This window comes from Lepisosteus platostomus, chromosome 17, assembly GCF_059453375.1.
Source record: "Lepisosteus platostomus isolate fLepPlt1 chromosome 17, fLepPlt1.hap1, whole genome shotgun sequence".
Lineage (NCBI taxonomy): Eukaryota > Metazoa > Chordata > Actinopteri > Semionotiformes > Lepisosteidae > Lepisosteus > Lepisosteus platostomus.
This window is the reverse complement of record NC_142627.1, coordinates 13,338,290-13,352,286: the sequence shown is the minus strand read 5'-3', so window position 1 is coordinate 13,352,286 and position 13,997 is coordinate 13,338,290. Positions and strand designations below refer to the sequence as shown.

Sequence of the window (13,997 nt, the reverse complement as noted above, 5' to 3'; positions counted from 1 at the left end):
TGTCTACAGCCCAGGACAGGCCCGGTTTATGCCTTTCTTTCAGTGGTGCTTATGTAAGAAATGAGTTGATCAAATTACAGTAGATAGAGAAGCATTCCCATGCTTTTTTCAAACAACAAAAACACTTTATTACTTTTATATTAGATATGCAGTATTTTATTTCCCACAAAATGAAATGCATTCAGTCATATGAATCTGCCAGGTTTTAATTGAGCAAAAATTTCTTTTCATTGTTGCCTTAAGTCTAAGAATAGCATCCAGTCAAAGGAAACTGGTAATTACATACAGAACAGCATCCTACCAATGTGCATGTGTTCAACTGGAGGACATCTGCACTCGCATGCAGGTGCGGATTCAACTGGCAGATGAACTATATTGTGCACAATGACTGGACCACCTTTTCAGGTATAACTTGTGTATTTTCTTATAAACAAAATCCCATGGTTTATTATAAAAAAATAAAAAAAGTAACTTGTAAATTATTAAATATGCCAGAACAAATTTCCTGCTCACTGTAAGCAATTTATTAAGCAACAACCTAGAGTCCACAGGACTGCAGCAATTCTGCAAGTCTCTGATGTAAAGAAATCACAACTTTAACAAGCTTTCAATTACTGTCTGTCAATCAGTAAAAATGTACAGGCTTCCGCAGTACTGTGCCTTCCATTGACTATGAAGACCATTAAAATCAAGAGAATTTGAACTACTGTTACTAAGATTGCTGTCCATTACATATTTATACTTACACAAAACTTGATAGATAAGTTTACCTAAATTATTAAATCCACAAATATTGTAACAAGTTCTAACTCTGAAATCTAGTGAAATAAAGTGTAGTCAAATGAATGCATTTACTTTAATATTCTGCAATTTGTAAGTATACAAGAGCCACATTGTTTAGTGACTCTTGACAGTTGTGACATAAGAGTTATTTGCCTTTTACTTGGTATTGTTGCACACTTAAGGTCATAGATTTCTGAATCAAAGTGACAGATGGAAAATAATGCAATTAATTTTAGTTTCAACCAATCATGTAAAGTGTACCAATTACTAAAAACTAAACCTTGTGAAACACAAACTCTTATTTCCCATGGGAATTGCTTAAGTAAGGCGAGTCTGTGCAACTTCAAATAAATGGTCTTACACATCAATAGAAAGTTTAAATGTACACTAACTTTGGAAAATAAAATGACTTTGAGATACAGAAACTACCACATTATTTTAGCTTAGTTCGTGCACGGTTTTCAGGATTAAATGCATGTACAAGTTATCACCTATCCCACCACTCCCTCCCAACCCCTAAAAATAATAACTCATAATAAACTGAAACAAGAAATGTAAGATTGAGAATATTTTAGCAGGATTTTTTCTCTGTCCAGAGTAATTTGAAGTAACACAACCCTGGTGTGGCCAAATCAAATCCTATCTTTTTTTTTTCCTTTTTCAGGGATTTTACAGACAGGTATTCTTTAAAGGGTAACTCTTTTAATAAGATTACTTAAGTGTCATTTACATTGTTTAATCTTAATTAATTGAAAACGGCACCTTCTGAAGTTCTAATAAGGGCACTGGATTACTTATTTTCTCAAGGGACGTGCAATTTCAAACACCTGAGCTGTGAAAAATGACAGACAGGAAAAGGGAGTAGCACACATTCACTGTCAGTCATCCAACAACGTAAATGTAAAGAATCTAAATACAGCTATAGAAACATTGCTAAGACGTTGTGAGCTGCTTAAACGAAGGGAGAGTAGAAAGCATTCTGACCCAGGACAACTACATGCAATACTCAGGCGTTACTACAGTGCTCTTAAACGTAGCTATGAAGTGTTTTCCAGCTCATTTAAAACTGAATTAAGTTGCCTTTATTATGAAAAAGGACATAGTGTTTCATATAAGCAATTCTGCTATTGCCACTTGCAATAAGGTGTCCACAGGTAATCGCCCATTGCAAACACAACCTAAATTACTGGTACAATATATTTGCCATATAAATGTAGAATAAATAAAACACACAAAATGTATTCTACATATGCCACTAAGAATTGCAGACAGTTTATCATACAGTTTGGTAGGAATTCCAATAAGTACAATATTTATTAAACATTTCTTCAGTTGTTTAATGTTACAATATTGTGCAACAAATTACAATAGTCTGCAGCCACAAATTATATGCAGAGATTATGAAGTTAAACTACTAGTCAGATAATGTAATTTATTCCATTTATCTCTCTACAGGACTAGCAAATCAGATCTTACATATATAACATATTTCACTAGACTTTATCAATGCCATAGACCGTGAAACACTGTTGTGCTGTTCGTTTTTACACAATTGCTGAACTTCATCTTCAGAGTAGGACCTAAATGGATGTCTACACCTGCCGAAAAAAATGTCAGAAACAAACAAAAAAAAAAACCCAAACAAAACAAAGAAGAAAACATGACCGAACCCAACCACAGAACCGTCCTGCAGAAGGAATGCAATAGGATTAACACACAATTATTTAGAAACCTGCACACAAAACAAAGTTTAAAACAGTTCTGAAAATGAAGTTAGCGGTCTTGGACTGGGGGGATAAAAGCAGCCAAGGGGCTGACCGTTGCATTTCTGACCTTGTTTGGAGAATCTGTGGTAGTGCGGCTACATACAGTACAATTCAGGCAACTTTTGTTTTTCTCTTTTACTCGGGGGGCTTATTAAATGGGAGACCTGGGGAGGGAGCTGGGAGGCCCTTAGCAGCACCCTCCAGAGGATGGCTTCACCGGAGTGCTCTGGATTTTGACGTTGGATTTCTCTGAGCCGCCAGCCGTGGCCCCCGGGCCCATTCTCTTTTTAATCTCCGCCGCCATCGTCATGAAGGCCTGTTCTACGTTCGTGGCGTTCTTCGCGCTGGTTTCCAAAAAGGGAATTCCCAGGGAATCCGCAAATTCCTGAAACCCAAACCAGAAAGGCGTTCTTTACCGACGGATCCACACAAGGGTAAATGCTGCTCTACTGCCGATTTAGACGGTTCCTATGTCAGGCTGTCGCTAGGGACAGACAAAATCAAACCAAAAAAACCTAAGTGCACAAAGCACCAGAATAATTTAAAATTTTCGGGGCAATATAGCTCCACATAAAGCCACTACAGCACAAATGACAAATTCACACATTTTTAACACATTTACTTTACAAGATTTTCTGCCAACAAATCCTATTCCAAACTGTACCTTTGCTGTTGTGTAATCCACAACCTTCTTTGTAGTGAGGTCACACTTGTTCCCTACCAATAGCTTGTTAACATTTTCACTGGCGTAGCGGTCTATCTCCTGTAGCCACTGTTTGACATTGTTGAAAGACTCCTGGGGGGAAATACAATAGTAAGGTTTAGCAAACACTTAAAATTTTTTTTTTTTACTTCAGTTGATTGACTTCCCATGCTATTCTATTTTAAAAATTGTCTGTCTTAGGACATGATGGGGAAAAATGTTACTTACTTGGTCTGTAACATCATAAACTACTATAATGCCATGTGCTCCTCTGTAGTAACTCGACGTGATCGTTCGAAACCTCTCTTGTCCTGCTGTGTCCCACTGCAAAGAGGAGAACTTAAAATGTAAAAATGCACTCCAAGACACACAACCCTTGCACAACGAGTTTTTCCCACAGCAAAGGCATTTCAAGCAAAAGTAACTTTAGCTCTAGGGATGGTATTATCAAATAAAATTGAGCAATTTAGAGATGTACATTACAGCTGACTGCCCTCTTTTGCTTTAGAACCCTGTACTTTTATTGCATTGGCGCAGAGACGGATTAAAAAAAATATTTTAACATTTTAATCAGGGTCTGATTATTTTGATTAAGTACTTCTCTTCACAGGAAAAATCCAGTGAGTTCTATGCAGGAAAAAGACTAAGAAAATTACTATACAGTGCTGTATTCTTTAATTTCTGTCTTTCCAAGACTAGAATTTGCACCATTTATGTAGCATTGTTTCTTTAATGAACATTATTTAAAATTAAACAGTGAGATACTTGGTTAACAAGAATTACACTGAATGTACTACAGGTAAAAATAAAAATACAAGAATAAAATACTCTCAAGAAGATGTGAGTAAACTCAATAAACTGAAATTAAAAAGAAATTAAAAAACTAGATGCTAATCTAGTTCAAGATTTTATCGTTGGTCAAATATGCTATAATCATGATTGGAAAAGGAAATACTTACAATCTGAAGTTTGATCGTTTTTCCATCTAATTCTATAGTTCTTATTTTAAAGTCCACACCAATAGTGCTAATGTAACTTTCTGTGTATGTGTCATCCTGTATGGAGAGAAAAAATAAGGATACAGAATTAATCCACTGACAGCTGAAATATATTCACCACCTAACAAAATGACAGATACACTCCAAATGGCTACAGAACTTTGTAAATGATCAGGAAGTATACTCAAAAAATGAAGAGGTCACCATGATTTCAAAGCGAGTAACTTATTTACCATAAAAAGGCACAATTAAAAAGATTTCTTAGCCTGCAAGACTTGGGGCTGACTGATGAACAGCTGTAATTCAGTTCTGACTATAGTCCAAAGTTTCATTATCTGTGTGTACATTCAGTCCAGAAACAGGGCCGGTCATAAGCAGAAGTCAAGGGTAGAGAACTTACTGCAAACCGAAGGAGTAGGCAAGACTTTCCCACACCAGAGTCGCCAATCAGAAGCAGCTTGAATAAATAGTCACTGGAAAACACAAAGAAATGCACATGAAATCACAAAGTATAAAATCAGGACTACACCCTCTTTCAAAATAGTTCCATCACAGTAGAGCAATTTGCAGTTTAACATATCTATAGTATATTTTGTCCTGAAATGTATAACAATCAAATCTTTCTTTTGAGAAGTCACTCAGTCAATCGGTCAACTAAAAAATAACATTTATAGTGACTGACCCTAAAACTGATACAGTTCTCACATGCTATCTTACATAGACCCTTTCCTATGAAACAGTTAAGGCACAACAGGGCCTACTGGAAAAACACTTTAATACAGCACACTGCAGGAACAGGGGGGGTCTACAAATTAGTTCAAGAGTGCCTTCTCAGCTCCTGCTTACAATGCTGCTGTCAGTGCAGGAAATTCCGGCCTTCACCGATACCACACAGAGTGTGAACTACTCTCCACAGCCACAACAAAAAGACACCAGGACCTTCAACCTGGCATGAAAGATGGGACGCTGCCATGAGTAACATACCGATACAATAACGTTGAAGAACACCACTGAACCTCACTGGATTCTAGAAAAACGTGCGCTGATCTCAAACAAAAAGTGAATAACAGGCACCGCAGTCGGCATTTAGAATAACCGCCGAAATCAACTAGCTACGATCTCGCCACAACCCAGACTGCAGAAACTAGAAATAAGTAAGCACCTACAGCCTGAAACATCAAACAGGTATCTGTCTAAACAGTTTTTAAGTTGATGTCTAAATTGATCAGCATGTTTACATACAGTATCTTCTGCAGCTTTAGGAAGTGGAAATGGTTTTCTCTAATCTTCTGGGACTTCAGAGGTATGTCAGTGCAGCAGGAGTGCTCCTGATCTTCTGATCATCACCATCTTTCTGCGACTATATTGCACTTGCATCCATAACCCACACCAAACATTTGTGTCTCTGCACAGGCTTGCCACATTAATATAGCACTATGCACTTTTCATATATCCTTTTATTTTTAGAATAATCATGAAAATTCAGTACAGTGTAACAAAAAATAAAAAAACACAACTTATGTTGGTGGTTTCTTAAATCTAGGAATACATTAAGGAAAGGTTTTCTTTGATATCCCAAAAGCCTGAAAAAGATGGCACAGGGCCCAAACGGTTGTTGACTGTCCGACCTGCATGAGATCAATACACCTTAGTTAAACAATTTGAGGGTTTCAGCCTAAACCAAATCCAGCTACAGTCATTGTTTAACAAATACATTCTGCTTCATCTGAAGAGACTTGATTCCGTGAGCTGTTATCAGAAGGAAATTTCTGGTCCTAGCGCTTCCTGGCTGTCTAGGATTTGCCACATCACTGAATGGGTTTAACAGTGCTGCTCTTCCTATTTCAGGCTGCAAACCTACTGTGGTTCCAAAAATATCTTGATTTTGCTTAAGAAAAGTGAATTGAGACTACAAATGTTCTAGGTTATGGACAATACCGGGTGGAAATTTCCAACTAACTTGCAGTTAATATGCATTAAAGGCACTTGTTTTAATAAGTTTATTCACTAGAAGAAACCAGTCCATTTATAAACTGTACAAAACCTGCTGTGCACACATTCAGGTTCAGAACACCCCAATTAATATGTCTGTTGAACCTACCAAACTGATCCCAAAAATAGTACCTCAGTGGGAATAACTGTAGAGGGATACTGAATTCTGCCATACAAAAAAAAACCCAAACACATCAGAGAAAAAAAGGCAGACATCAAAGCAGAAATTCACATCTTTGAGGAATGAGAGTTTTTTGTCATCCTTCAATTCTCAAGACCCCCCATTTTCATTTTCAACTTATACAATATGAAGAATTTCATCACTGCATCACATACCTGGTTTGGAATGATGATCGTCTATATGACCAAGCTTATACAATTCCATTGTATGCTCACTCCCACAATTCCCTATGAAGTAGCCATTTACTGCCACGCCAAGGAGAGATACACCCAGACCTTCATATATTCAAAAGAAATATTTCGTGTTGTGTAAAAAAGACTTGCATTTCACATAGGATTCTAAGATATTAAATGTACTAGATGTAAATAATGAAAAACATGTTTTTGTGGTACTTTTTTAATATGCCATAAATAATTAGGCTATAGTATGCAAATCTGAAAGTAGTTTTCCCTTGGTGTTTAATACACAATCTACAATAAAAAGCGTGCCAACCATCCTGCACATAAATAACAGTACCTTTCTTATTAGTGCACGCAATTGTAATAAGACTATTTAATTAGCAGAATAAAACATCTGACAGTGAGTTTTTGCTGAGTTCTTAGTCCGTTCTCTCACATTTTTGCTGCAAATAAATCCCCAGACACAAATCTATGTGGAATTACTTCTAATTGGGCAGCAATCTGGGTCAAAAATATTTCCACAATTGCTGGAAAGCAATGGTTTATGACCACCACACTGAAGTAGCCTTTAAAGGACATTGCTCTGAATGTGATATTTGCAAGTAGTTTTTGAAGGAAATTAGACAGTGTGCATTGTATTTTTCCCTTATTGTTAAGCACTGTAACATGAAAAAAAAAAATTTGTTGCTGCCTATACTCCACTACCGGTGCAACCAAAATTGCAGTCATTATTATACATTTAATGTATTATTATTCACACTATAACTGTTAAAAACAGTGTTCAACTTTCCCTTAGAATAATTCTAATAATTTGTAAAAATATATTTATTTTAATATAATAATTATAATTCCAAAATGTTTTTAAAAGGAGTACGGTTTCCCCGACACCAACATATTGGAATACAGAATGTGCTTCAGAAAATAAGAGAAAGCCAGAACAGATATTAAAATCTTTAAAAACCGTTTCTTTCTCTTTTACCCACGAAAAACAAGTTGACAGTTGCTTTGGTACAAGTCGGCATGCCTGTCTTCGCTGAAATCTGAAGAGGCAATTACCTCCACTGGGTTCAAGGGTTCACAACACCTCCCCAAATCTTTTTCATCTGAAGAGGAAACGTCCTCCACCCCACCTCTGCAGAAGCAGCAAACCCAGCAGATCCTTGCAAGCTCTCCACGGCGCCCATTGTTAAATGATGACCATCTTTATACGCCCACTTGGGACATGTATTTTGGGTAACTAGTTTTCAACTCAAGGAGCTTAAGACTAAATGGGGGCTCTATCTAAACACTAAGAAAACCGAGGAAGACAGGAGTATATATTTTGTCTTATGTGGATGTATAGCACATTCTTTCAACACGTGTTCATGATAAAGATTACGCACACTGGCACGGTGATGGGTCAATCCCATTAAGCTCAAAGACAATGAATATGGAGACACCTGTGAACATTTTCCTCTGAAGATGGGGGAACTGCAGTGTCGTGCCCAAGGCACAGGCTAAACTCCATGATCCAGACTTTGCGGGTTCGAACCCGAGTCACGTCACTAGCACTGCATCTGGGATTCCACTAGGGGAAGCACACACGTGGCCGAGCGCCAGCGAGAGCTGGCCTGGGAATAGTCGGCCCATGTTATCCTGGTTTCCGGCAAAGCGGAGACTCCCGCAGCACCTCAGAAGCAGGCAGCTTGTGGTGCGGTCAGCTCTGAACCTCTTGGATAGCCGCTCATTTCTTCAATAAGCTGCAGGATATGTCTTCTTACAAGGGCACTACCAGGGCTGGGCGGGCTGGGCTGAAATATTGTGCACTCGAATTAAACAACAACAATGATGATGTTTATCTCTCAGGAAAAGGGGCAGTCACTATTCATGAAGTAAAAACTAAATAGTTGAAAATGTGTGCACCTTTAGAGAACACAGCACCGAAGCAAAAAGAGCTGACAAACAAACCTGTAAAACTGTTGGGAATTAAGCATTAAATAAAAAAGACTCTGCTAAATGGACAGCGATATAGTATTGAAAAATACTATTAGACACAGTCAGTCTCTGATGAGCACCTAGCTTAATCTCCAAGCCATTTCTTTCCCTACGCCAGCAGAGGTCATCTGAGGTGATCAGCATACTGTCTCCTTAAATACTCTTTCCACCTTGAATGCATAGGAATCCAAACTTGGAGAAGAGCTGAAAAGCAGCAGACTGAAAACAAGTGCTAATCAATACAATTCTGTTACAAGCAGAGAAATAAAAAATATTTAAGAGGTATCTTTTGGGGTAATTCATTGAACACATTTACACAAAATTGTTTTCAAGGCCACTGTTTAAAAAACAGACCTAACTATATTTAACCTGTTGATATGGTATCTAATTATTATAATACATTTGAAAGGAAACAAGAATTAACTGCTCCCTGTGGCAAACAGTAAGAGAAAAACACAAAAACTCCTACTAATTATTTCAGTTTATATCCTGACTTCACTATGTTAATAAACAGAAAGAAGAGTGTTGGGGACCACCTAAATGTCCGTTCTATGGATGGGCTACAAAATTATTTTTACAGGACAAAGGCCAATATGAAAATACACACAGGAAACAATTACCACAAAATCCTTACCTTTTCAACCTAAGAAAACTACTGAATTTTTTGGTGTGTGCAATTCACTCATTATAATGAGGTCCTTATTTGGAGGACTCGTACTCAGAATGAAAGGTTTTGTCTGTGGGGGTAACACATACCTGCTTGCACAACTACTCTTCCTTGCAATTCCAAACTGCTGCAAATTCCTGTCATGTTCTCATTATTGGAGCGGCTCACCAATACATGCTACATAGTTATCGTATCTCTACAAGGTAACTCCCCAACTCTGAGGAATATTACAAACATCCTGCTCTTAAGCACACAGTGATGGTTTCTCTCTGAAGCTTTTTCCATAGTCTCCAAACTGAAATAAGATCTTATTGCGTTGTCTAAAGTAAATGGGCCATGTGTCAAAATTTCCAAACTGACAAATTCTGGACCTCACAGGTGCAGAGCCTGAGCCTTAACTCTGCTTGAAATGCCAGGGCTCAGTCATACTGTCCTTTCAATAGGAACAGTGTACAAGATAGTAGTGTGCAGGGGGTGAGTGCTTAACACAGGCCACAGGGACAGGCTTGTAGTCTGATAGCAAGCCTTACTGTCAGAAGACTAAGGAGCACATACTAATTGTGCTTGCGGAGAAATGATCATGCTTTATTAACTGTTTAACTTCATTAAAGATGTGACAACACATATGCTACAAAAAGGGAATTTAATACAGGCTACTGCAAGAAAGAAAGGTTTAGTATTTCCATCGTCATAGTTGACTACAGGGAAACTGTCCATAATATGACGATATAGGACAGCAAACACCAGTGGACAGAAAAGGCAGGGCTACTATTTGGGAAAGAGGGCATGATATTAAATTTGTAAGAACAAAGCACCAGGATGAGTGTCTGAATTCCCTTTTTATCTCTTTAAAATGGCTTTTTTGGGTGCTGCTCTACTGTGTACTGTAATGGCAATATTGTGCTTTAATAGAAACAAAGAAAATGATTAGCTTGTGACCAGTTTACATATTACACATTCATCTTTCACACAGAAGGGTACTTTTGGTTAATACCAGGAAGAACTAAAAAAAGACAATATAGTAGTTTACACATAGAGACCTCTGTAAGAAAATATAGAATAAGCACCTCTTAATTAACCGAGATTGTCCTGAAAAAAAAATGACAAGAACAGGCTCTGACACACATTCTGATTCTGTGGACAACCAATATTCAAACACATAATCCAAAATGTTTTCACTAATAGTTTTCCAACAGCTTTGCAGTGAGTGGTTTTAACATGAATTCTCTAGCCAGGACAATTCTCAATTACCACTTTTGGTAAAAAGGTACATCAAAATCCTGTTAATACTAGAACTAATATTCAGAGGCAAGTGATAAACAGCCCTTTTTACGACATCAATCACGGTTCTACCACATACAAACATACAATTACTGAACTTTAGAAAACATGTCACATACACAGGCATGCACTGAATACATCCGACCCTGTCTTGAGGTGCAGTTTGATAGGCACGAATCCTGCATCTCAGACACCATAATGCAGGATTCTCACCAAGTTTAAAAAAAGCCAATCGGCCAGTGAGAATATACAGCTTTATCACTGCATAACGTTAAAAGCGTTTAACCTCTTACACCCACGATTCATCTATGATCTTTAGTTTTTTTTTTATTGCTGCAAGCAAAAAAAGTCAACAGAAATCCAGGGTTACTTTTACAAAGGAAATGAAACAATAGTGTAAGTGACGAGAAACCGCACACCATTTACCTAACAGTTCCCTAGCGCCTCATTTGAATTGATACAATTAAGAGGCGCATCTACTCTTCCTGAAATTTATTCCAGCGACTGAAACAGGGAAGTTAAAAGAGGGCTGCTGTCCTTCCACTGTTAGTCGTCCCTTTTTTAAGCACAACAACAACAAAAAAATGAAGACTGACTTAGCGGTGCAGCCTTGTCAATGTAATATCCCCTCTCCATTTCAACAATTACTGCTCTGTAACTGAAACCCTGGCGATGCCAAAAGCTCTACCAACGGGAAAGGCTGGAACACGTATTGCTTAAGATCCCTGTGCAATGTATTTTGCAAGATCCATGTGACCGGCACATGACTCGCTCTGAAAGGATGGGTGTCTCCTGAAGAGCAGGTCGAAGATCGTCGGATTTTTACCGACGAGATCGGAAATGTGATAAATGAACACCACAGTCCCCCCCCGCCCTGGTCTGGTTAAACCACCACATCCAGCTCCAGGTCGACTCAAAGGGTTATCACCGCCTGGGCATCGGAGGTCGTTTTTACTTGGCGTTAACCTTCACAAACTGAGGTCTGATCATGCATGAGCCAGGGAATAAACGGTGAAAGTAACAAGTGCTCGAGTAGCAATATATCGCCGGATAGCGGAAAAAAAAACACACTGTCTTTTTCTTTCGGCCAGACAGGGGTTGAGGGGATTTTTGTACGTCTCGGCAAAACCGAAAGCTTGATTTTTGAATCCTCCTCCTGCTGTGGCCGTTACAGATGTGTACAGAACCGTATTTACCCGCTGTTGGCACCTTTCTAGCTGGTTTCCTATAGGCTATAGGCACCCAGTCTTATGTAATGACAAGGAGCAGCATTTACGCAAACGTCAAATTCCTTAGATTTGACTATTCTTCGCAGATACGGTTTTTGTCGTGTAATATTAATTGCACACACATCTATATTCTACTTAGTCAGATGTGCATACAATCCCTAATAGTAATAAAATAACAAATCATGTTTACATAAGGTTCTTAGGATCCGAGGCTCTCGGCTATAAATACAGGCCCGTGAAGTAGTTTATTCCTCTCTATAGTCCAGTCATCTGTCCACTTTGGATAGGTACACTCTTAAGCCCACATTTACGTAAAATGTGAATTAGCATTCAAATTGTCATCATGGTACCACGGATCTTCGCTTGTTCTCAGTAAATTCACGAAAACGGGCTCCAGAAACGCTATTTGACGGTCTTATCAATGGTTTTACACACGTGAAACACATAATTCTTGGTAATTTAGGGGTGCAGCGATTACATCATCTTAAATACAGCTGTCTGCGTACACCTTCTTTTGTTTCTTTCAACAATCAACTTCTTCAACAGCCGAACACACACACACAACACATCACTGGATCAAAAGACACAGTCATCACCGGCACGTTATACTTACTATTCGGGATTCATTGTTGACATGTCACTTTCAACCCACTCTTTTAATAAAACTCTGCTCCCCGGTGCCGTGAAGAAGTTGAGACTGGAACTGTTTTGTCAAATTAAAAAGTAACTACTCCTCCAAAAACCCAAAGCCTAGTTGTTTCAAACCCAAAATGGCTGCCAGTCTAACCAGGAAATAGCAACTCCTCAAACAGAGGGCTTTACACTAGCGTAAGCGATCTGCGACCCGTGCTTTCACGGGAGTTGTAGTCCAATAGTCAAGCGCCTTTGGCTTTCGTGGTATAACGTCACCTTGTAGCCGACTACAGTACCCTAGTTACCCTGCGCCATCGCAGCATGCGCAACTCATTACCCCTACTTTTCAACCACAGCTCGCCATCTCCAGTGTAACCCTGCTCACTGTCAAAAGAGATTACGTCATCAGTGAAACGTGGCAGAGAGAGCTCGGACCGGCACTGTTAGAATCGGGGTGGAACGGTGGGACAAAGTTCTTCGATACATGAATGGAATTAAATGATATATATATTTACTCTACTACACTTGAGGATTGCGACCACAAATCATCACCTGATGGAAGCTGCTGTCATCTGCTATAAAGAAGGCCTGATAAAAAGTTTATGGTGAAGGATCATTTTTTATATATGGAAGTCAAGCAGGAGCAGAACTCTCAATATCTATGCTTATAAATGTTGTGAGCCACCTACTGTATAATTCCGAAGCCACCAGATAAGAACAATCCACAAATTTATTGAAATGCACAAGTTTAACTGTGAGTTATCAACTACAAGTTTACTCCAATGAACGGCACAGTTAATGGTACTGAATAATCTAATCAAACTTTGTGACTGAGGAGTGAGTCACTGACAAAATGAATATGTCAGAGTTCTCTCTGCTAAGATAGTCTGGGTACCTGCTTTCTACTTTGCTTACGGATGCAACACAAACCAAAGAATTCTTTTCTTTCAAATCAAGAATGGCTAAATCTGTAATCATGTATTGCTTTGATTTTACCGTGCCCAGTTAAAGTCAAGACACCACACAGGTTCTGTTTATTTGGAAAGTGTCAGTTCCATCTAGAATAATTTCAAGAATTAAAAGTATCCTCTAACTTACATTCCAGAGTCAAGAACAGAACCTATAAAGGAATAAAGAGCACATTAAAGTGATCTAGACTGCAGTATACAAACTCCTGTGAGGGTCTAACAAGGTCAACCCAAACCACATGCAGTAGACTTGAGACAGAAAGCAAGAACACGAGAGGTCAGAAATTGAAATCTGGTTTACACAAAGAACTGGCAGATACTGTGAGAGAAACAAATAGCAGCAGAAATGTCAATACAATAATCCTTCAATAAATGTCAATACAATAATAATAATTGCTTACACTTATATAGCACTTTTTCTGGACACTCCACTCAAAGCGCTTTACAGGTAATGGGGTCTCCCCTCCACCACCACCGATCCTTACAGAAACAGGCTGATTGGAAACATGGACATTAATCTCCATCAACGATAAACGTACTAAATGGGTTCTACCTTCAATTTTGATTGTATTACTTTTTGTTTCATTAACTTTTGATTGACGTGGTGTTTTTGCTTTTTTTATCACCTCATCATCTGTGTGCA

At 38.4% G+C, this 13,997-nt stretch overlaps 1 protein-coding gene across 1 annotated transcript; it reads right to left on the bottom strand.

Annotated features, from left to right (window-relative positions):
* Nucleotides 1-203: 203 nt before the first annotated feature.
* rab1ab (RAB1A, member RAS oncogene family b) lies at nt 204-12,560 on the bottom strand. The gene is made up of 6 exons (XM_088609813.1): nt 12,367-12,560; nt 4,651-4,723; nt 4,212-4,307; nt 3,481-3,576; nt 3,214-3,345; nt 204-2,934 (listed from the first exon to the last, which is right to left on the bottom strand). Exons 1-6 carry the CDS (start codon nt 12,387-12,389, stop codon nt 2,737-2,739), a joined length of 618 nt encoding a protein of 205 aa, XP_088465939.1. The 5' UTR covers nt 12,390-12,560; the 3' UTR covers nt 204-2,736.
* Nucleotides 12,561-13,997: the final 1,437 nt, after the last annotated feature.

Coding starts and splice junctions, on each gene's coding strand:
- rab1ab (XM_088609813.1), bottom strand. CDS start 12,389: ATGTCAACAATGAATCCCGAATA. Junction 4,724..12,366: donor TCAACAATGAATCCCGAATA/GTAAGTATAACG, acceptor TGTGTTTTCCAG/TGACTATTTATTCAAGCTGC. Junction 3,577..4,211: donor AAACGATCAAACTTCAGATT/GTAAGTATTTCC, acceptor TCCTCTTTGCAG/TGGGACACAGCAGGACAAGA.